Raw genomic sequence first — 25353 nt, forward strand, 5'->3', positions numbered from 1 at the left:
CATCACATTTGTGGGGTCGATTAAATGCTCAAAATGGCCAGAAAAATGTCTTGACTATATTTTCTATTCATTTTACAACTTATGGTGGGAAATAAAAGTGTGACTTTTCATGGAAAACACAAAATTGTCTGGGTGACCCCAAACTTTTGAATGGTAGTGTATTTATTTCCTGAATACATGACTGAAAATAGACAGATGGTTGTGCTTCAAGTGGCTGACAAGTTGGTGAAGGTCAAACCAAAACCTGTGAGGACTTTAAAATAAACCCATTGATCGCTAGGGTTGATTCGGCTGATCTGGCTGGCTAGGCACAGTGGTGTAGTGGTTAGCATGGTTGCCTCAAAGTAAGAAGGTTCTAGGTTCGAACCCAGCGGCTGGCGAGGGCCTTTCTGTGTCGAGTTTGCATGTTGTCCGTGTGGGTTTGCTCCGGTTTCCTCCAAAGACATGCAGTTACAGTAGGTTAACATGGTGTGGCCTTGGGCTGAGGTGCCCTTGAGCAAGGTACCGAACCCCTGGGTGTGTGTGCATGTGTTCACTGCTTCAGATGGGTTAAATGCAGAGGATGGATTTCACTGTGCTTGAAGTGTGCATGTGACAAATAAAGGTTTCTTCTTTTCAAAAATAAACACTTGAAGACTGAGACAGGCTTATAATACAGTGTTGATAAGTGTTTGGAATTGAGCCTTTACTTTAGGGTGACCAGATTTCCCGAGTCTGAAACCGGGACACTTTTGCGCGCGACCATGCTCATGCACGCACACCTTTTTTTAACGTAAATGTGACACTTAGAGAGGTGCTCTTATCATTTTGTTGAAGCTCACATTTATCAACATCTCACATGAAATAAAACAAACAGGCATTTTGTTATCTAGTAGCATAGTGGTATACAGATCAGTTAAATTATGGTCAGACAACAGATGTTGTAATGGCTGAGAATAGGCCAGGCTATGTCCATAGGCCAAATTTACACTGATTTATTTCACCTGTTTGTGAGAACACCAAGAAGAATGCATATGCACATGTAGGCTATATCTCTAAAATTGTATGCACTATAGCATGAACTTCAAAAGTAGATATGTGACCTCAACATAGCCTAGGTCAGAATCAACCTTACTAACCATTCCCCACAACTGAATGAATAAAGCAAGAAGATGTGGACAAAAGTGAACACTTTAATGGAAGGTGCAACAAGCTGTTCAACACAGCAATAAACTCAGAATGGTATGTTAAACAGAAACAAAAAAGAGACAAGTGATTTGAGAATATATACTACGGAAGCTGAGAGAGGCCCTTCATATAATCCTTTTTTTTATTCACCTTGTTATCCCGAGATAACGACATAATTCATTCAGGATCTCGAGAAAACAACACAACTAATTCGAGATCTCGAGAAAACAAAGCAATTATTTCATGATCTCGAGTAAACAGCTGAGAAATGGTTAATTCAGGTGCGACAAGAGACTTGTGATATGCTGACTTTGGGGCTATTTGGTCATTAGCATGTCTGGAATAATCGATCACCTAATAAGGCAATATTTTGATCAGGGGCTGGCACAGGGAGAGATTGCATCAAGTCTTTTAATAAGGGATCATTTCAAAATTAGTCCGCGGCACCTCCGCAGAAGACTGGCCCGGCTTCGTCTCTACCAACGGAGATACAGTGATCCAGCTGAGATCATGAAATAATTGTGTTGTTTTCTCGAGATCTCGACGTAATTATGTCGTTATCTCGGGATAACAAGGTGAATTAAAAAAAGATTATATGAAGGGCCTCTCGCGGCTTCCGTAAATATACACTCAAACAAAACAGCAGTAAAGGAGGAGAGGGGTGACAGCCCGAGGAAAGCCCCCACAGGAGCGCACAGCATTTGTAACATAGGCTACCCAACTCAGTACAAGAACAAAGCACAGGAACAAAGCTAAGGCGACTGTCAGTCCACCCACCCTAAACAAAATGCATTAGCCTACGTATATTTACAAGAAGAGTGAATCTTTTCCAGTAGGGTTTTAATGTGGTCCTGTATATCGGCGTTACCACCGTGGGCTACGGAGAAGGAACACTTAGTGTGTGCAGTAGACTTCGTGCGCATTGTTCTGCACCTCTCGGAGGAAGGGGTAGGTGCCCTGTAAATCTTTGGAAAAGGTCCATTTTCTTTTCGGCATAATTGCTGCGGCATTACTGCTGCTAGCTGCTAGACAAAGAACATTCGCACCAGTTAATGTTTATTTTATTGTTGCATGGCAACACGTTCTGTTGTTTGGAATAATCTCATCTCATCTCATCATCTCTAGCCGCTTTATCCTGTTCTACAGGGTCGCAGGCAAGCTGGAGCCTATCCCAGCTGACTACGGGCGAAAGGCGGGGTACACCCTGGACAAGTCGCCAGGTCATCACAGGGCTGACACATAGACACAGACAACCATTCACACTCACATTCACACCTACGGTCAATTTAGAGTCACCAGTTAACCTAACCTGCATGTCTTTGGACTGTGGGGGAAACCGGAGCACCTGGAGGAAACCCACGCGGACACGGGGAGAACATGCAAACTCCGCACAGAAAGGCCCTCGCCGGCCACGGGGCTCGAACCCAGAACCTTCTTGCTGTGAGGCGACAGCGCTAACCACTACACCACAATGCCGCCCCTATCTGGAATAATGTGGCTAAATAAACACCCATGCCACAGGGCCAGGGGGCAGTAACCAGGAAAGTTTGCGATTCCGGTCAATTCATCAAAATAGTAAATGCAGACATTTCTCCGCTAATGATTTCCACGCTGCTCAGTCGCAAACGTCGCGAGTGGCGAAAACCGGGACATATCCGTGTCCTGACAGACTTTTGTCGGGACTCGGGAAACACAACCCCAAATCGGGACTGTCCCGGTAAAACCGGGACATCTGGTCACCCTACTTTACTTTAAGGCAGGGGAATCGATAAATATACACTACCGTTCAAAAGTTTGGGGTCACCCAGACAATTTTGTGTTTTCCATGAAAAGTCACACTTTTATTTCCCACCATAAGTTGTAAAATGAATAGAAAATATAGTCAAGACATTTTTTCTGGCCATTTTGAGCATTTAATCGACCCCACAAATGTGATGCTCCAGAAACTCAATCTGCTCAAAGGAAGGTCAGTTTTATAGCTTCTCTAAAGAGCTCAACTGTTTTCAGCTGTGCTAACATGATTGTACAAGGGTTTTCTAATCATCCATTAGCCTTCTGAGGCAATGAGCAAACACATTGTACCATTAGAACACTGGAGTGAGAGTTGCTGGAAATGGGCCTCTATACACCTATGGAGATATTGCACCAAAAACCAGACATTTGCAGCTAGAATAGTCATTTACCACATTAGCAATGTATAGAGTGGATTTCTGATTAGTTTAAAGTGATCTTCATTGAAAAGAACAGTGCTTTTCTTTCAAAAATAAGGACATTTCAAAGTGACCCCAAACTTTTGAATATAAAGCTGAATTTAACCCATATTAGCAACAGCCATTCGAAAACCCCCCACACACACAACAGGAGCTAAGATTCTGGCAACCCTGATGTGGGCGGAGATTGTCGCTGACGTATTGTCTGCGTCATCCTATGCGGAAGTGGATGTGAACAAACCGTCTGCAGGGTAGAGAAGGAGAAGGAGGGGGAGGAGAAGGAGGAGAGAGAGAGAGAAATGAGCTCCTCATTATGACCATTAGAGCTCTGGAGTCCGAACTCGGTTCTTCCGCATGAACACGCAGGTATTTGGCCCTTTTCTTGCTCCGAGATGTGAAGCTCGTTAGCTCGCGTTAAAGCTGCTGCTGGTTGCTATTGGTTACAGCGTCAAGAATCACCTGTTTAAATATTGAAGTGATGCTGCAGGTGCTTTGGAGTCAAACTACACTGCGTCCTAAAATAACACCGTGTGCTTCTGCAGGATCACGTCCTTGTGCCTGTGTGATGTGCATTGCAAGGGATTTAGTGATGAACCTGGTGCAGTTTAGGCCCTGATGAGCACATCAGCATCATCTAATGCATTCCTGTTAAAGGGAAAGTCCACCCTGAAACACACCAAACAGGTTCAGATAAAAATCCTGGTCATGTGCTTCGTGATCCTGATCTTGATTTGTTTGTTCATGGTGTATTTTTGTTATTCCTGAGGGAAAGCAGTGGTTGTGTGACACATGATGTCACAGGGGGACATTTACTGTGATGTTTACTTTCAGTGACACACACCTCATCTCATTATCTGTAGCCGCTTTATCCTGTTCTACAGGGTCGCAGGCAAGCTGGAGCCTATCCCAGCTGACTACGGGCGAAAGGCGGGGTACACCCTGGACAAGTCGCCAGGTCATCACAGGGCAGACACAGACAACCATTCACACTCACATTCACACCTACGGTCAATTTAGAGTCACCAGTTAACCTAACCTGCATGTCTTTGGACTGTGGGGGAAACCGGAGCACCCGGAGGAAACCCACGCGGACACGGGGAGAACATGCAAACTCCACACAGAAAGGCCCTCGCCGGCCCCGGGGCTCGAACCCAGGACCTTCTTGCCGGGTTATATTTTGTCATTAGTTCCCCAAAACAAAAATGCAAAATAATTTTTTTCCAAGCTCGCCATTTTCAATGTCCCATTAATGAGAATAATAGACACAGCAAATCCCAGAATATCAAATCAAATCAAGTTTATTTGTACAGCGCTTTTAACAATAAACATTGTTGCAAAGCAGCTTTACAGAATTTGAACGACTTAAAACATGAGCTAATTTTATCCCTAATCTATCCCCAATGAGCAAGCCTGTGGCGACGGTGGCAAGGAAAAACTCCCTCAGACGACATGAGGAAGAAACCTCGAGAGGAACCAGACTCAAAAGGGAACCCATCCTCATTTGAATACAGTGTAGAATTACAGAATACAGTGTAGTTGCACTGAGGTACAACAGAGACTCAACTCAGCTAGTTAAGGGTTGTTTTACAATCAGGGTACGCAAGCTAAAAATCACATTGAACACTTATTATCTTCAATATCAAAAGGCTTGACTAAATAAACTTGGTTGTTTATTGTAGCCCTGTGATAGCTCTATTTACCATGCAAAAAAAATTTGGTGATAACGTTATTTTTGGTGAATGTATGGCAATATGTCATATATTTAGCAAAATTACTCATATCATTTAGAAAAAGTGCTTTTTTGACCACAGGTAGCTCCAAAAGGGATGCACTTAAATCATTCTTTATACCATAAAACACATATTTGGTTCCATATCATTGGTAACATAGTTAAGTTTTAATGTTGAATGCCGGTAAGTTTTCAGACTGTTTTGATCAAATTAGTATGTAACTGTGTCAAAAAAAGTCCTCTCCGAGACAGCTAATTTTTCAATATAAAATAACATATCTAAAATGATTATTTTCATCCTAAAATGTGGTCAAGATATTGGGACATAAATATTAGGCAACTAACACAAAGCTTACAGCCTTATATTTAAAAGCACTATGGAAGTAGTGGATTCTGAATTGTCAAAAAAAAATGTCCTCTCCGAGAATCACTTCATTTGTTTCTCCCAGCCCTGCTTCAAGCTACACTTAATCTTCTTTATCTTATAGCAGATTACACAAAACTACCATACTCACGCGTCAAAAAATTACCTGAAATCTGTTCTTTAACTTGTCCTTCACTTAAAAACTGGTACAAGAACCAGTTTGAATCAATTTGAATTTTGGACCCCTATGACACAAACTTTGTACCCTGATTGTAAAACAACCCATAACAATTATTTCACGAAATCGAGTCGTACGTGAGCTGATAGCTGACAAGGCGCGTAACGCTGAGATTGAGTGGAGTTAAGCCTAGGTCACAACCGGACGTACAATTTTTTTGGCTGTGCGATTTTTGGCGTTTCCCAAATCGCTGCGTTTTTTTTGTTCGTGGAGAAAGACGCACGTTGGCCGTAAGTTTGTCTTGCAACCTGAAAAAAAACGTAAGCACCCGTAGAGTTTGTTTGACACGACAAAGAACCTCTGCGACCGGCCTACGGCTCGAAAATCAGCACGTCGCACGCGCGCCCTCCGTGCGTTTCTTGCGTTTTTTGCACGTAGACCGGCCGTAGGAGCACGTACGGCCAGTTGTGACCGAGGCTTAACTGTTTTATTCTGTCCACATTCATTTGGTTTTAAGAAACGTAGCATTTTATTTTTATTTTTTGCAAATTCGATAAATAAAAACTTTTATACAAAACGTCCGACCAAATAATTTCTGCTTTGAATGTAAACAGACTGGCAAAATGACAGTAGTAATTTGAGAAAAATGCAATAATGATAATAATAATAATGCTTGAAAAATAAAAAAAGCTACGTTCTTACCATCAAATACAGGTAGTCGTCGACTTACGACTGCGTTTGGTTACGACTGACTGGTCGTAAACCGATCTGGTCGTAAGTCGGCCTACGGTAAATGAACGTAAGTATATTGTGATTTGTAATGATATTGTAATCATCTTAAAGTCTTATTTTATCAACATTTTCTTATTTCATTACCTTGGCTCATTATTTGGTTTAAGTCAAACACTGCATACTACACTGCGTACAGTACAATTCGTTTAATATGTGCAAAACAAAAAATACGAAATACAGGTGTGAAAAATAGAAAACATTTTTAGTTTGAAACATAGCAAAATACAAATGTGAAACATAGCAAAATACAAATGTAAAACATAGCAAAATACAAAACTTAGTGACCGCTGGCATCACTGGTGCTTGGCTGTGGGTCGTCTATGTCATCATCAGCTGTTGCAGCGCTCGGGCTGGCGGGAGCATTTGCTCGTTTCATAAACCAGGAGCTGGGGCGGAAACTGTATGATGGAGTGCGCGAGGGAGACTGCGCATGTGCCTGGAGCTGGGGCGGAAACTGTTGTACGCGGCGAGAGGCGCTGCCGGGAGCTGGGGCGGAAACGGTCGTACACTCAGCTAGCTCAGCTGGGAAACACTTGCCAGTCATAACCAGACGGTCGTAAAGTCGATCGGTCGTAAGTCACGTAAGTCGACGACTACCTGTACTTTTATTCCATATTTTGTTGCTTTTTTTTTTGTTTTCTTTTTTTTTTTTTAGGGTTTTTGGCGGCTGGCAAACCAACTTTAAAGGTGCATTACCGCCACTGTCTGGGGTGGATTATGGAACGGAGGGGTATATTCGTTTTGTGATTTCTCTTCCTTTTAAATACTTGCTAAATTTTTTGGGGGGGGGCTTTGTTTTCAAGTAGAGTTTTTATTTCATCCTCGGTTGGTTCAGCAACACGCTCTGCCATTTTGTTTTTTCTACTCACGGTATATGAGCTGATATTCTAGTAATAGAGTAACCAATCAGAGTGCATGATTGCTCATATCCAGTGAATGTGGATAGAATAATTAATGATGTATGAACTGACCAGCATAATTGTGTTTATCGTGGTATTGACACGAACATTGAAACTCGAGAGTTTTCTGTTTGAGAACAGTGTTCAGTCGAGGAGGTGAAAGAACCAGACTGACTAAAGCGCTGCTGCATCATACTCTTTGGAATTTCGAACTTCATCTCTAATTAATGTGCTCAACTCACTCAGTTCAGAATTTGATTGTATAAATCTTAAATAAATCTTGTGTACAAAACCAAAGTAGACACGTTAATTATAAAGGCATGTTAATTGTCAGGCTTGTAGTACTCAAGTCCAGGACTCGGACTCGAGTCTGATTTGTGCCTTAATTTTAAGGACTCATGACTTGACTCGGACTCCGACTGCATTCTGACTTGTAAATTGGAGACGAGGACTGGGATCTTTTCTTAATTTTTTTGTAACATGCCATAATAATTTGGCATAAGATATTTATATCTACATTAATTTTTATACTAATTTGGTGCAAGAGAATGCACGTTCACCTGTTCATACATCATGTTCAGGAACAAACTAACGTTAATGGCGCTAAAATGCCTGGAGAGACGCCCCTAGGATTGTCCACTTTGTTTATACAGATTTCTCGTGCAGTGGGAAAAAATGCACTGCTATGTGTTCCATATGTAGAAGAACTATCGAGGAGACGACGGGGACGACCTCGAACTTCAATCGTCATTTGGTAAGACTCCACCCAGAGAAGGAAGTGACACGCTATGTTCATTGCCCTGTTGATAGTGGGCGTGGCTTGCTGAGCGATGAACAAGCTTTTTATCTGTAGCCTGTTAACTAAAATGGGGCAGTCGAGCAGGAACGTTAGTCCAACACAGTAGCAGAGACACTTTCACATAAAGGCAGCAACAGCCACCGTCAGATGGTGCAGTTGGAGTCCTGTTCTCAGACTCGACTCGGATCAATAGTGAACTCAACTTGGACCCAACTCGAAATTTTCTTTCGTGACTCGGACTTGAACACTGGGGACTCGAGACTGGACTCAGACTCGAGGTTTAGTGACTCGACTATAACACTGTTAATTGTAACCTTTTAATCACTGATGTCATCAATAGGTTAAGATGTGAAAGTCATGATCATTAATCCATGCTGGATGATTATTACATATACATTTCAGCATGCACTAGGTCCACTAAAACACTGGCTGCACTAGCTCGAGATGATGCATTCTGTGTTTGAAAGCACAAAACAGTTCTCCAAAACAAATGGCACTATGAGCAATATTAAGAGCACATTAGTATAACGCTATACATGTCTTTTATATTTTGTACATTTGCTTCTTAGGTCCAGTGGCTTGGTCAATAAACAGACGTTGCATCCAGTATACTATGATGAAGATCTGCTCACGGTATGTGAAGATTGAAATCATTAGTTGACTCTGTTATGACATGGAGTAGCTGGTCTGCTTTAGGACATCTGTTCTGTGCTTTTTCTGGAACGTACTCTGCCTCTCGGCACGCCGCCAAACAAGACACCAGATGAAGACTTTTTAGATCAATGTTAAAATCTATTTATACCACAGTGCCGTTAAATTCTCAAATCCGATTGCTCAGATGGGTGATTAATTTTCTCTAACAGCAGCTCTGAAACTACTGTTGGCTGAAATTCACGTAACAGGTGCATTCCGTTCTAATGTCATCGTTTCTATCGTAAAAATAATTTCACAGGGAATTGGTGGATGATCCACGTCATCCAAGGCTACAGATAAACAGGTTATAATTTAGATTAGTTTAGTTTTCTAAAAGGAGACATTTGTTTGACGTTTATGAAAGGAACAGTCAGAGGTCAAGTAGTACCTTTTGAGGTTGTTTATTTTTATCTCATGTGGGTTTTTTTTTTTTTATTATAACCCCGCTCCGTACTGGTTTACCTCTGTCCGTCCGTCCGTATCTCTGTGTCTCCGTCTGTCCGAAACACCCTTTTTCTCAGCAACCACAAATCATAGCCACTTCGATACCGTGTATACCGTTTTCAGGTCTGTCGCACATCAACTTCCTGTTTACCGACTGAATGTATTTATGAAACACACAGGGTGGATTTTGATGCTATTTTAAGAAGCAAAATGCTATTTCAAAATGACAGTTTACCAGGATGCTGTTTGAAATCCCTGGGGAGAGACACTGCTCTTTACTTACTTGTTTCAGGGTTCATTATTTGTTGATGTCAATATTCATGATAAGTGTCCTATTCTGATATAAGCGAGAGTGGGGGATATGTAAGTGAGCAGTAGCTCACAGTCGATCTTGGTTTTTTTTGTCTCATTAACTTCAAAAATGAGAAAACGAGTGAGGCTGGTGAGGGAATGACTGTTTATAGCTGTCATAACATGCATGATGGGGACAGTAACAGCTTCAAACCATTTTGCAAACCATTTATCAAAAACTGAGTACATTTTCAAGACCTGTTTAGAACCTGTTTCATGATGCTTCTGAAATTTGACACAGCTGTAGCCATGCATCCTACCCAAAATGGTGCCCTAAAGCCCTTTGCTGCACTGCCAAGAGCGCACTTTGGTGACGCTGTTGGGTGTGGAACTGTGGAGCGTTTGATGGCACGAGAGTGTCTGTCGACTCAAGATACACCACTCGTGTAAACATTTTCCTCATTGTTCTCTCAAGCCATTTCATCAGTTCTCATTGGTAAATATGAGTGAAGTACTCAATTGGAACCAGGTACTCATATATACTCAGTCAGAAATGATACAGTTCCACACTGTATTCCACACAAATCCTTAAACAAGAAAGTGCAAGACGCTGACTTTACAGTATTTGAACATCTTTTTCTCCATGATTGGATTTATTGTCATGACACTTTCTGTGCTGGGATATACGGGTATGAGGAACTGGGAGGCATTCTTCATGGTACAGGCCCTTTTTTATTGTTTATTCTATTTTTTTCACTTTTCAGTGACTGCTGATACACACACCACATGTGTTTGGGAACATGGCTCTCTCTCATGACTTGCCTTCTGAAAGACACACAGAGACACACATTAATAGACAGCCAGTAATTAGACACAGGTGTAACTTGTCACATTACCTGCTGGTTCAACCTGACTCCTCACCTTACACAGCCGAAGCTCGACCACACCCTCGCTGCCACATATCCCCACCACGCGAGTCAGGCCGGGGAGCCATCCAGCCTGCAGCTGACTCCCCACCCTGACGGGAGAAGTAATCTGCCATCAACATCTGTGCCCCTGGCCTGTAGACCACCTCAAACATGAAGGGCTAGAAATCAATGAGTGATCCATATGTTGGCATCATTTATGCGGTGGAGCCACTAGAACGGGGCAGGATCGGAACAGAGGGTGAAAGGGCATCCTAGCAAATAGTACTGGAGAGTGAGGGCTGCCCACTTGATGGCCAAACACTCCTTCACTATGGTGCTATAATTTGACTCTTGCATCGAGAGCTTGTAGCTGATGTACAGCACCAGGGACAAAACTGCCCACAGCCCTCTCTCTGACGCGTTGGTCTATAAAACAGAAGGAAGAGAAAAGTCAGGTGAATGCAACAGCGGGCCCCCACACAAAATTGCTTTAACTTGAGCAAAAGCCCTTTGGCATGGCTCTGCCTACTGGACTGGATCTGATGAGGTCAGTCAGTGGCCTGGTGACGTCTGAAAAATTAGGCATGACCCGCCTATAATAGCCAGCAAGTCCCAGGAACTGCCTCACCCCCTTTTTGGTCTTAGGTCTCGGACAGGCCGTAATTGCTGCAGTCTTATCAATTTGAGGACGTGCCTGCCCATGACCCAAATGGAAGCCCAAATACTCTATTTCCACCCGCACAGTTGCACACTTCTTCAGGTTTGCCTTGAGTCCCGTGCACGTCAGCAACCTCAGGACAGCCCTTAGAGGTTGTAAATGCTGCTGCCAATCATTACTATAAATAATAATGTCATCTAAATACGCAGTGGCATACGCACCGTGGGGATGGAGGATTTTGTCCATGAGACGCTGGAATGTCACTGGGGCCTCAAACAACTCAAAAGGAAGAGTGACAAATTGGTGTCAGTCAAACAGAGTGGAAAAGGCTGTTTTTTTTCACAGGATAATTGAGTCAAAGGGATCTGCCAATATCCCTTTGTCAGATACAGTGTTGAATAAAAGTGAGCCACACCTAACCGATCGAGCAGCTCATCAATGCGAGGCATTGGATATGCATCAAATACGGTATAGACACCACATTGACTTTTTTATCGTCTACACTGAACTGGACTGTCCCGTCGGTTTTGGTAGGTAAGACCACTGGGCTGCTCCAATTGCTGTGCGACTCTTCAGTTAACCCCATGTTGAGCATTGACTTGAGTTCATCCTGAACCACGTTTTTCTTGTGTTCGGGGAGCCGATATGGGTAGCAGCACACCACCACCCTGGGGGAGTCTCCATGTGGTGGTCTGTGAGGTTAGTGTGCCCGGGAAAGGGTGAAAACACATTGCAGGATTCCTCCTGCAACTCGATAACCTTTACTCTCTGGGATGGTGAGAGGCGGTCTCCACAGGTGACCAGGTGAATTGAGCCACACCTTCTGGACTTAGTTCTGGTCTCAACTTTGCCCTCTCGGGAACTACCATTGCCAGAGCCACAGGAACCTCCTCTCTCCATTGTTTCAGGAGCTTGAGGTGGTAAATTTGATGTGCATCTCCCATCCTTGTGCCTGACCTCATAGTCGACTTCCCCAATTCGCTGTGTGACCTCAAAGGGTCCTTGCCAATTTGTGAGTAATTTTGAGCTATACGTAGGTAATAAAATGAGCACTTTAACTCCCAGTGCAAATTTCCTTAGCTGTGTTCCTCCATTGTACAAGCAGGATTGATGTTCTTGCACCTGTAGCAAATTCTCCTGGGTTATGTGACTCAGTGCGTGGAGTTTTGCCCTCAGGTCAAGAACGTACTAAAGAACGGTCCCTCCTCTCAGTTTTTAATGATGTCCAAAATGCCACGGGTCTCGTGCTCATAAAACAATTCAAATGGGGAAAACCTGGTGGAGGCTTATGGGACCTTGTGCACTGTGAACAACAGAGGGTCTAGCCACTTATCCCAGTTTCTAGCATCCCTGTGAATGAACTTATGAATCATATTTTTAAGCTTTTGATTAAATCATTCTACCAGTCCATCCTGTAAAACACTGGTACAAATCCTTTTAATCCCTCATAATTTGTACAGTTCACATCGTGTATGTGACATGAAGGTGGCGCCTGATCAGTTAGGATTTCTTTCAGAATCCCGACTCGAGAGAATGCGAAAGAGTGCTTCCGCAACACTACATGCAAAGATATTATGAAGAGGTATTGCTTCTGGGTATTGCTTTTGTGTTCAAACCTTGTGGCTGACTGGGGCCTTTCTGTGTGGAGTTTGCACGTTCTCCCTGTGCCTCCAGTTTCCTCCCACAGTCCAAAGACATTCGGATCAGGTCAACTGGTTACTCTAAATTGCCCAATAGTTGTGAATACGAGTGTGAATAGTTGTTCGTCTCTGTATCAGCCCTGAGATAGATTGGCGACCTGCTGGGGTGAACCCCGTCTCTCGCCCAAAGTCATCTGAGATTGGCTGACTCCAGGTTCCTTGAGACCCTGACGGATAAGCGGTGTATGTATAAATAATGGATGGATGATGTTAAATATATGCTTGTCTAATGTTAGCTAGATGAATATACATTGATAGACTTTATTTTACATTAAAGCGAGACGGCCTTTTGATTTCATAAAATCAGTGAAATTTAGATTCCTCTGAAATTTGATAATTATGATACATGTTTATTTTTGTAATATCTCAAAAAAATATCAGGCCATACTGTGGCTGGGAAGTTATTTAATCTGAGAGGATTCCCAAGCAAATAATTACTTGTTTCGCGCAGTCAAGCAAACAGAGGAAGTCCGTGTGCACATGCACAGGTTTACCACCACCTTCTTTTGGGTTTTACGGCAGCTGGCATCCACAGTGTTGCATTACTGCCATCTACAGGTTTACCTTTGAGCGTGCACTGACAGTTCCATCATTCTGTCGCTAAACGAAGAGCCGATCACACCGAGGTGCTCACTGAGCCAGGGCTGTACACTAACTTTTTTTTTCAGGAGCACACGTGCTCCTAAGTTAAAAATTTTAGGAGCACAGGGAAAAAAATGGGGGCACAAGCACAAGTAGGTTTTCATTTTGAAGGTTTATTGTAGCGCAGGCGGCACGGTGGTGTAGTGGTTAGCGCTGTCGCCTCACAGCAAGAAGGTCCTGGGTTCGAGCCCCGTGGCCGGCGAGGGCCTTTCTGTGCGGAGTTTGCATGTTCTCCCCGTGTCCGCGTGGGTTTCCTCCGGGTGCTCCGGTTTCCCCCACAGTCCAAAGACATGCAGGTTAGGTTAACTGGTGACTCTAAATTGACCGTAGGTGTGAATGGTTGTCTGTGTCTATGTATCAGCCCTGTGATGACCTGGCGACTTGTCCAGGGTGTACCCCGCCTTTCGCCCGTAGTCAGCTGGGATAGGCTCCAGCTTGCCTGCGACCCTGTAGAAGGATAAAGCGGCTACAGATAATGAGATGAGATGAGATTGTAGCGCAAACCTTAGACACACCAACACATAAAACTAGGGTGACCAGACGTCCCGGTTTTACCGGGACAGTCCCGATTTGGGGTTGTGTGTCCCGAGTCCCGACAAAAGTCTGTCGGGACACGGATACGTCCCGGTTTTCGCCACTCGCGACGTTTGCGACTGAGCAGCGTGGGAATCATTAGCGGAGAAATGTCTGCATTTACTATTTTGATGAATTGACAGGAATTGCAAACTTTCCTGGTTACTGCCCCCTGGCCCTGTGGCATGGGTGTTTATTTAGCCACATTATTCCAGACAACAGAACGTGTTGCCATGCAACAATAAAATAAACATTAACTGGCACGAATGTTCTTTGTCTAGCAGCTAGCAGCAGTAATGCCGCAGCAATTATGCCGAAAAGAAAATGTACCTTTTCCAAAGATTTACAGGGCACCTACCCCTTCCTCCGAGAGGTGCAGAACAATGCGCACGAAACCGACTGCACACACTGTAAGTGCTTTGTTCTTGTATTGAGTTGGGTAGCCTATGCTGCAAATGCTGTGCGCTCCTGTGGGGGCTTTCCTCGGGCTGTCGCCCCTCTCCTCCTTTACTGCTGTTTTGTTTGAGTGTATATTTACGGAAGCCGCGAGAGGCCCTTTATATAATCTTTTTTTATTCACCTTGTTATCCCGAGATAACGACATAATTAATTCAGGATCTCGAGAAAACAACACAACTAATTCGAGATCTCGAGAAAACAAAACAGTTATTTCATGATTTCAGCTGGATCACTGTATCTCTGTCGGTAGAGACGAAGCCGGGCCAGTCTTCTGCGGAGGTGCTGCGGACTAATTTTGAAATTATCCCTTATTAAAAGACTTAATGCAATCTCTCCCTGTGTCAACCCCTGATCAAAATATTGCCTTATTAGGTGATCGATTATTCCAGACATTCTAATGACCAAAGTTGCGTCTATACAGAATGAGAAATAGCCCCAAAGTCAGCATATCACAAGTCTCTTGGCGCACCTGAATGAACCATTTCTCAGCTGTTTACTCGAGATCATGAAATAATTGTTTTGTTTTCTCGAGATCTCGGAATAACGGTTTTGTTTTCTCGAGATCCTGAATTAATTATATCGTTATCTCGGGATAACAAGGTGAATAAAAAAAAAAGGATTCTGTTTAACATACCATTCTGACAGTTTGGCCATATTGCTGTGTTGAACAGCTTGTTGCACCTTCCATTAAAGTGTTCACTTTTGTCCACATCTTCTTGCTTTATTCATTCAGTTGTGGGGAATGGTTAGTAAGGTTGATTCTGACCTAGGCTATGTTGAGGTCACATATCTACTTTTGAAGTTCATGCTATAGTGCATACAATTTTAGAGATATAGCCTACATGTGCATATGCATTCTTCTTGGTGTTCTCACAAACAGGTGAAATAGATCAGTGTAAATTTGGCCTATGGACATAGCCTGGCCTATTCTCAGCCATTACAATATCTGTTGTCTGACCATAATTTAACTGATCTGTATACCACTATGCTACTAGATAACAAAATGCCTGTTTGTTTTATTTCATGTGAGATGTTGATAAATGTGAGCTTCAACAAAATGATAAGAGCACCTCTCTGAGTGTCACGTTTACGTAAAAAAAAAAAAGGTGTGCGTGCACGAGCATGGTCGCGCGCAAAAGTGTCCCGGCTTCAGACTAGGGAAATCTGGTCACCCTACATAAAACGCAAAATTCAATTGAGAACGAATGAATGAATGAACAAACAAATGAATAACGAACAACTGAATGAATGAACAAACAGTAGCTAAACAGAGAGCAGAGCTCAGCAGAGCTAACAACATCATCAAGGACAGCTCCCACCCTGGCTCTGAGTTCTTTGACTTGCTGCCCTCAGGCAGGCGTTACAGGTGCATCAAAGCAAGGACCAACAGACTCAAAAACAGTTTTTTCCCACAGGCCATAACCACCTTGAACAATTAGCCTTTTTCACATTACGTCACTTGCAGGGGAACTCGTATCCGTTTTCAGCCTTTTGAATGGAAGAAGAGGTATACGGCGGCAACATATGTTAACAAAACTGTCATTCACAGATAAGATTGATAATAATATTGCGCATTGTTGTTTATCATTACGTATTGTTAGCAACCATTCCAGTCACCTATCTGCCTTGTTTTGGAAAGGAAGTTTACTGACTTTCTATGGTTGCTACTTGTTAGCCAGCAGATTAGCATGCCGCCTCTTCTTCCATTCAGAAGGCTGAAAACGGATGTGAGATTCTTCTGCAAGTGACGTAATGTGAAAAAGGCTAATTACATGCACTGACTGATGCCACTTCTGGCAGGTGCAACAATGCACCAACAAGGACCTAAAAGGACAATATTCTCACACTTACCTGATACAGTGCAATACTTATTACAGTGCAACCTCACACAGCAACTTTTTTTAGTTTTTATAGCTTTTGTATATTTTATATTTATATTTCTACACTTTTACATCCATACACAATACAACACAATACCAAATACAGTGCAATATCCTGAGTTTTGTAGCTGAACTGAGTTTCTATAACTAATGTGCAATTAACATCTGCAACTCAACACGCCCAGTTGTATATATATTCTTTGTTTTTCTGCTGTGTTGTGACATGCACCATTTGTATATACTGTATATTATTTGTTTTTCTGCTGTGTTGTATGTTCCCATCTAAATGTTTGCACTGGGGTGTGTGCTTTCCATCTCATCTCATCTCATTATCTCTAGCCGCTTTATCCTTCTACAGGGTCACAGGCAAGCTGGAGCCTATCCCAGCTGACTACGGGCAAAAGGCGGGGTTCACCCTGGACAAGTCGCCAGGTCATCACAGGGCTGACACATAGACACAGACAACCATTCACACTCACATTCACACCTACGCTCAATTTAGAGTCACCAGTTAACCTAACCTGCATGTCTTTGGACTGTGGGGGAAACCGGAGCACCCGGAGGAAACCCACGCGGACACGGGGAGAACATGCAAACTCCACACAGAAAGGCCCTCGCCGGCCCCGGGGCTCAAACCCAGGACCTTCTTGCTGTGAGGCGACAGCGCTAACCGCTACACCACCGTGCCGCCCTGCTTTCCATCTCATTATATAATTTTCCCGCACCTTCTCTCGTCGTTCTAACTTTCTTCACTACACTTTCTTCCTCGTCTGGTCTTTTATTCTTGTTTCCACCATCATTGCTTTTAAAAAAACGCCGTTATTCTCTGCATAGCGAATATATTTCTCAGCTCGGTCCGAACCAGCTCTCAGTTATCTCTCAGTTGAATGATCTGATGAATCCCTAAAAAGCACTTTTCCCACCTTATGCCACACCCACAACATACAACCGTGGGAAAGAGGGGCAATCACAGAAAGATGTGGCAGAACGGCAAAAAAAATTTAACTTTTTCACACACACACACACACACACACACACACACACACACACACACACACACACCCACACACACCCCGGCTACCATGGGAACCACCGCAGTGCAAGACAGAAGCAATGCATGCAACTACAGACAGGGAGCAAGGCGCAGGCAGAACACACACACAACACTGAACACACACACTTACAACAATACAGGCCGTTACTCATTACACTATATTAGGTAGGCTATCCAGCGCTGGATTTACAGTACATACTTTGCAGTTTAACGTTTGATACATTTTAGAATGTTAAACTCGTCGCGTCTGTGCTCAGTGCTTTCCTAAATTGTCGGCCGCAATAAGCCCTCGCACGAATGCGTGTTTTTTTTTTTTTTCGTCGTTCGCATGCCGAAAAATTCGCTCGCAAATGCGAGTGAAACGTGCGCACTGTAGAGCCCTGCACTGAGCGCCCATATTTATTAGTTTGGCCCTGCATTTCCTTTCCATCGTATATAACATAATGTCTTTTCTTCTCTCTTTCCGTTACTGTCGTCGGTCTTTCATGTTTCATTTGCACGCTCACGTCCTCCATTTTTCTCTCCTGTTTCAAATTTGTATCCCACAATGCCTTGCGTGAACAGGGAAAGCCCACTGCGTAATGCATGACGTAGTATCTTGATTTGGGTCATGGTGAAGCAGGAAAAAATAGCGGAGAATTTCGGGCCATGTGGCCTTAAATTCATTAATTGTTCTATTGGAAGTCTGTGGTTCGAATTCAGTAGCTTCCAGTCCACTAAACAAAAATAACTGAGTGTCGGGAAAATTCTTTTTATGACCTACGCTTGAAAAATCAGAAAGGCAGTCTACCTTTTAATGTATTCAAAATATCCTCCGTTTCCCATGGCAGACAGTGAATGTGTATGAGATGGAGGGAAGGAAGGGATGGGCCTTCCAGGAAGTGTCTGTTAATATCCGAGAGGTCAGAACACCTGCACAGATTATTCCACGTTCACTTGTTGATTAGCTCATCTCTTGTTTTATTGCGGCGATGTTTTTACAAAGCTCCTATTCAAAATGAATGTGTCGCGTTTGGCAGGTCTGGTAAGGTAGGCGAATAATAATCCGCAATTAACGTCACTGGATATCATGATAATGTACCGTAATATTGTTTGGAGACTGTAATATCATTACAGTGCACAAGCCTAGTTTGATCATATTGTTTTTTTTTTTTTTATGCAGTATTTGCTTATTAACTTGCAGTTCATTCCATAACTGAGCCAGACTCATAACTTATAAAACATTGCACCGAGGCTAATGCCTGGAAAAGGAAGAATATAAATAAAATATGGAGTTTCTCATCATAAATCCTTGCTCTGTATGGTTAATAGTTTTGCCCAATACTAGCTGAAAGGGATATTGCATGATAGTTTGCACAAAGCACAGCCCGAGCATTGATTTCGAAATAAATCCAAGGCTAATTAATAGGCTTAAATGAACCAGCGAACTCTTTTACTTTCTGAATTCATACTTTCTTTGAATGCATGCTATTCATCTCGTGTGTGAGTTTTGTTTCACTTGGACATAACGTTCTCTTAGTTTATAGGTGGTAAGTCAAATGTGTTGTAGTAAGGGGAATAATGCAGCAGTGAGCCATAAATAGCTCAGTGGTTGTGACTGATTACAGAGTGGTAATGGAAGAGGCTGGGGAGATCAGACAGGTCAGTTTATTCACTCTGGCACTTTTTATACTTGGGCGAACTCGACTGCAGTGCCTTTTGCTTAGCTGTCTATGGAGGAAGCTGAAAGCAGCAAGTTTGAGTCTGGGATTGGTGAGTCACCGGAGTGTTTGCGGATAGTTGTATTGATCTGGCCAGCATCGCTAACGTTTTGGGGAATTAATATGGACTTGTGGTCCAAGCTTATTCACTGTTCATGCTTCTCCAGATTTAGGTGTGCAAATAAAATAATACGAATAATAATATCCCAGTGGTGGCAATCACAAACCAGCATTAAGAAAGTTATGATATTTATTACTGAGTTCTTTTCGTTTAGAGAGTAGCCTTTTGTCTGGTGACTTGAATTGAATGGGTTTACGCTCAACCGAAATAACTAAAGAATGAGCTGTACAAATTTAACAAAGCAAGTAAATAATAAATAAGTTAATAAATAAGTAAGTAAATGATTTCTATGAAAATATATTTTGCGAAGTGTTTTTCAAGTGTACATTTAAAGAATGGGGGGAAAAACCCTCTATGGTTCGAGTAAATTAACAAAATATTGTACATGTTTAAATCATAAGCATAATTTTTGAACAGTTTATAAAAATGTTTGTAAAATAAATCTGTACAGGTGTGTCGTATATTTATTACTGACTTACTTATTACTTAAGGCCAATTTATGCTGACAACCCAGTCCTCGCAGATAGCGTCGCAGACAGTGTCTGCGTAGCCCCCCCACCTTCGCAGACGCTCTGCGCGCACCTCCCAAAAATTGTGACCACCGCAGAAGCCTCGCAGACAGCGCCGCAGACAAGAGGGCTCTGATTGGTCCACTCTACATCCGCTGTACACGCACTTCCACTTCCCTACTTTCCCGGTTTGTTTTGTTTTCACGACCGGCATTTTTAAAAACACGAGCGAAGATGGAGCAGCACGAAGAGCGGTTGATTGAGGAAGTATATCTATACGACTCCAGTTCTAGTCATTATAAAAAAAAAAAGTTCTAGTCATTATAAGTAACCGGAGGATAAACACTCCACTAACCACACCCACCAACTACTCCTCGCGACTTCACGCCCCCTTGCGTTGTGCCGGTGAATAACATCGCACACGCCTATTACTCCCCGCTCAACGATAAATTACAACTGTCTGCGAAAAGCTATCTGCGAAAGCCTTGTCGCAAGAGCATGCAGAGGCCTTTAGGATTCTCCTAATAGACAATTGATTCGTAGAGCGGCGGCAAAAGTAGGAAAAAAAAAGTACGAAAGTAGAAAAGGCTTTCAATAAGTAAATTGTTCATGAATAGTTACTCAAACTTTCACTGGGAAAAAATGAATTGATTCCTGATTACTTTCAGATCACTTGACACTGTTCCACAATTATTGACACCTTTGTCCACAGTTATCGACACCGTTCCACAATTATCGACATCCAGATGATTATTTATTTAAAAAAAAAAAATGGGTATGTGGTATTAAGTTAACAAAACGTAGTTTTTATTTAAAATTTGTTTTACATAGACTTTTTTATATTTAGTACAAAATATATTTTATATATAAATATATCGATGACAGTGTTTTATGTAAATGAGTTAGTGATTCTAATGTTTGTAAAGAAATGAACTGATAATGTTTAACCTGCGTCAGAAAATCTTTTTGTTCCACTTTCTACCCACTTTCTAAGTATTTTCGTAGATCGCATTTTGTTAATCATTCGTTGTTGTTTGTATTAATTTCTAGTTTTGTCGTTTACCAATAAATGTCAACAGGGAATTGATATCGTAACCACATGAAACTCCAGGTCAAAGGTCGCATGTCATTCCTTGAACCAAAATGTCCACTGATATTGTAATATGTGCCAGATATTTACAACAAACTGAAAAAAAAATCTGACTGGAATAGAAAAATCTTAATATTTCAAGCGTGGTTTTTTTTTTTTATATATGCAAGGAATTTAATTCTGGTCTAATTCTATTTATTGCAGTAAGATTCCAAATACTTTATAAACATTCCATTCTGTTATGAATCAGAAAAAAAATAATAAATTACAGCACTTTTTTTTTTAAGTACTTCATCTACTTCAACAATGTTACACAGAGATCGATCCATAACGGTTGTAAATGTCACTTAATTCCACAGGGTGTCGATAATGGTGGACACCGGTGAAAGTGATCACTATTATCGACACCTCACGTGACTTCTCAAACGCGCATTTAGATACAAAATGGTGCCTGTCAAATGAAAGAGTAAGTTTATAGATGAAAGTCTTCCGGATTTATCCGGATGTTTGACAAAACTCTCGAAAATCTCCAGTTTTCCGAATGGAGAAGTTTATTTTTCGGATTTTTCGCGTTCCGTTTCGTAGAAATTCGGTTTTGCGATTGCGCGGCTTGTTTACGTTCGGCGACAGGGCGCTGCCATTTTTGTAGTCTCGCAATGCTTGCTGGTGTGTACGAGACCTTATATGCTTATAGAGGATGTGCAGTCACGTGACCCGTCCGTGTATACTCCGCCATATTGGACGGCTTCAGGATTGTTTACCTTGTGCGAGCGTAATGGATCCAGGCAGTAATCCCCAAGAAAATTCGGAAAATACCCCATCTACATCGCGCGATAACTTTGTCCAAGTTTGTTCAGCATCTTGAAGGTGACGTGAGGCAGCGTTACGTGGAAAAGTGTTCCAGGTTGGGGATTGCAGATCCGTGCAACTTGCTGCAATCCTTGTTCAGGGAAATTCGGAGCTGCGGTGCCGGCGATTTGCCCGATCTGGCCTACCACGACATTTACAATTTTCTCGTTAATTGTGAATCGTGTTACACTGGCAAAGCCCTCAAAGCTTACAAGAGCCTGGAAGCTTATAAATATTTTGTTGCGGGATGGGTATCCCAACTATACCTCTGGAAGGTTCCGAAGAAGAATGTCTACTTGATAACCTCACGGGTAAGTGGCATTAAGACGTTTATCATAAAGAGACTATGCAGGACGTTTTATCGTACGAATGTTCGAAATCTAAACTCAGTTCCAGATATGAGAAGAAAACAGTAAATCAGAAAGCTGCGCAGCTTCCGCGAAAACGTGCGCAGCTTTCTGATTTACTGTTTTCTTCTCATACTTCCTATGTTTCATGGACTGTAACAGCATTTGCTTATTTAGTAATTTTAATACCGAATTTACTCTGATGAAATTATTCAGACACTCCAACGCTCCCCCCCCCCCCCCCCCCCCCAAAAAAAAAATCGGATCTGCACGATTCAGCCGTGAAAAAGGCGGCATCCACCGTTTGCATCCCTGTTTAAACTCATAGGTTAACCGACTTTAACCGGCTAATGAGGCTCGGTGGTCGGTCAAGATTTTTTTTTAGTTTTTGCCATCCCTACTATGGATTGGCCTTTCAAAGGCATATATGAGCCAAAAAGATAAAACATTGTCATAGACTAGGCCAGGGTAGTAGGGCTAGGCATAGCCATTTTAAACGTTAGAGACTGTCTAGTTTCTAAGTATGCAGTTATCATTCAATCTGAAAATCAACTTAACAGATGTACTAGGAGTATTGAATTAGAAGATTACACCTACCTGATATGAAGTGTTCACTACAAATTTGGCCGGTAGAACTGGGGTACCAGTTTTCTCTTCACACAGCGGATGCCCATTTTGCGCGTCTCTCCTCGTCTGCGGGGAATCTATAAAATGACAGGCCCTCCTTTTGGCCCTGTCTATTGGTACAACCAAATGCTGAACAAGATATAACCATTCTCGAAAGATCTACTCCCACACACTTGATAATTAGAACGGGTTCGTCTAAGTTCTATGCGCGGCCATGCCGTCCAAAATGGCAGATAAACAAATATCACGTGACCTCGTGACGTCACGTGCACGCTCTCTATATACATACCTCATGTCATGTGAACGAGATTTTATCGCAATATCGTGCTTTAGAAAACGCAGTCTTTCTTTTGTGTACCTTTCTAATGAGCGAGACAATTGAGAGCCTTCTCTATTGAAATGTGTTTACCGGTTCAGCAATAATAACGTACAAACAAGTTGACAGGTCGGCGGATATCCGTAGCATAGAAGGAAAGGTAAAGAACAAGTTCAAATGGTCGTGGCTGGAGGAGAAAGATGCAAACGGTGACTTCTTATCGGACTATGTGAGGAAAGTGGACAGGCCAGGATATGCATTATGCACGTGGTGAGTAGTTTTTTTTTCTTATTCTTAATTTGTTGTACTTGAGATCCGTGTTGAGATTTAGAAAATTGTGAATGAATTCTTATTGACTTGACGTGACTGATGACCGCAAATAAAAGTAGTTATCAGTGAGCGTGCATGATATTGTAAACTCTGTCGGCGTATTGAAGTGTTAATGTTAGTAAAAATAAAAAATTAACCACACATTCAACGTAAATGATATTATGTACATGAAAGAAAAAGACTTCAGAGTTATAACTTGTTTTAGTGAAAATAAGTACTAAAATGCACTAGAATGCAGGGTTTTGCGTGTTATGTTATTAAAATTTTTTCGGGGGACGTTGCCCTCCGACCCCCATCTTAGTTTGACTTTCAAAAGTTCAGGATTTTTTTCTTTGCTCCACTTTCATCTCTATAGTCAGAAACAAAGTACGGTAGGTTTCGACGAGGAGATTGTGAAATATCGGTGAATTTGATCAGTTGATCAGTAAAAACATGTCCATGATCTTTCCACCATGCTTACCTGCGATGATAACGTCCGGGTTTTCTGAAAAATTCTTGATTATGTTAAAAAAAAATTCCATCTCGGGTAACGAGTTGTGTCATCAGACAACAAGATCAAAGGGCGAGGCGGGTCTTCTGGTTGATTTATTTAACCAATGATAACTGTTGGAACTGAAACTCACCTTTTTGTAATTTTTTTTTCCCCCTTGGTAAATTTAAAAAGGTGTCAATAATTATTGGCTGTCGATAATTGTAGCCGCCGCTCTAGTATTATTTTGTCTGTTTGTTTTTGTTTGTTTTGGCCCACACTGTAATCTATACCTACAATCAAATTTCACCTGTTCAGTAAAGGAAAGGTCCATGGAACAAAGCAGTGTTGTTCTGTATGTATATAGAAGTCGGTATGGAGCATTTGAGAGAACTTAGACTTTGAATGTTTGCTCTGTGTTTAGACCTGAAGGGGGAGATGACTAAAGAGGAAGTGTTGAAGGAGTCCTCGGAAGAAAACGCAGTCCTGGACCGGTCCAGTGTTCTTTCCAACGCTCCTGCTCGCCCTGTTATTCACCAGGTGGCATCTGCACCCATGCCCTCTGACTCTGGTAAGAGCTGGATGCATGCACGGTGAGCGGTGGCTACTTGGAAGAATCAAATATATTTACAATTTTTTTTTTTTTTTTTTTTTTTTTAATCCCCCGCTGGTCGAAAGGCCTGAAGGGGGATTATGTCATGGCAATTTCCATCTGTCTGTCCAAGAAAAGGGTACTCGCCTTCTGAAATCGACTCCTCTCACAATTTATGGAGGAATTTCACGAAACTTGGCCGGGTCTTTGTCAGTAATACGGATATTGTAATTGCATTAAACTGAGTCACATTTTACCAGAGTTACAGCCCTTGATTAACAGAATTATACTTTGACAATTTCATAAGAGTGTTTTTTACTTCTGAAATCAACTCCTCTCACAATTTTTGGAGGAATTTCTCGAAGCTTGGTAAAAGGCCTTGTTATATGACGGTAATACACACATATTGCGATTTTAATTTCGTTTGTGAAAATTTGACCAGAGTTTTGACCTTTGATTAAATAACTTGTACTTTGACAATTTCATAAGGGTGTACGTTCTTCTGAAATCAACTCCTCTTACAATTTGTGGAGGAATTTCACCAAACTTCGCAGAAGGATTCTTTGTTATATGATGGTTGTACGCAGATTGAAATTTCGTTTAATTTGGGCAAATTTTACCAGAGTTATGCCCTCAATTATTAACAAACTTGTACTTTGGCAGTTTCATCAAGGTGTGCTTGCTTTCTGAAATCAACTTCCCTCACAATTTTTGGAGGAATTTCATGTAATTTGTTAAAACAATTTTATCCCCCGCTGGCTGAAAATCCCGAAGAGGGATTATGTTGCGGCGATGTCCGTCCGGCCTCAGAAGGGTGCTCACCTTCTGAAATCAACTCCTCTCACAATTTTTGGAGGAATTTCACCAAACTTGGCAAAAGGATTCTTTGTTATATGATGGTTGTACGCAGATTGAAATTTTGTTTAATTTGGGCAAATTTTACCAGAGTTATGCCCTTGATTA

At 42.0% G+C, this 25353-nt stretch overlaps 1 protein-coding gene across 4 annotated transcripts in view; it reads left to right on the top strand.

Moving 5' to 3' along the window:
• The first annotated feature begins 3639 nt into the window (after window positions 1-3639).
• Window positions 3640-25353, top strand: part of zgc:103755 (uncharacterized protein LOC449988 homolog) — a 202750-nt gene continuing 181036 nt past the window's right edge. For all 4 annotated transcript variants that reach the window (XM_060934732.1, XM_060934733.1, XM_060934734.1 and 1 more), the window contains exons 1-3: window positions 3640-3743; window positions 8708-8771; window positions 24223-24369. In XM_060934732.1, coding sequence (XP_060790715.1) covers window positions 24237-24369 — 133 coding nt within the window. In that variant the 5' untranslated portion in view covers window positions 3640-3743; window positions 8708-8771; window positions 24223-24236. The remainder of the gene's footprint in view (window positions 3744-8707; window positions 8772-24222; window positions 24370-25353) is intronic.

Source organism: Neoarius graeffei, chromosome 11, assembly GCF_027579695.1.
Source record: "Neoarius graeffei isolate fNeoGra1 chromosome 11, fNeoGra1.pri, whole genome shotgun sequence".
Classification (NCBI taxonomy): domain Eukaryota; kingdom Metazoa; phylum Chordata; class Actinopteri; order Siluriformes; family Ariidae; genus Neoarius; species Neoarius graeffei.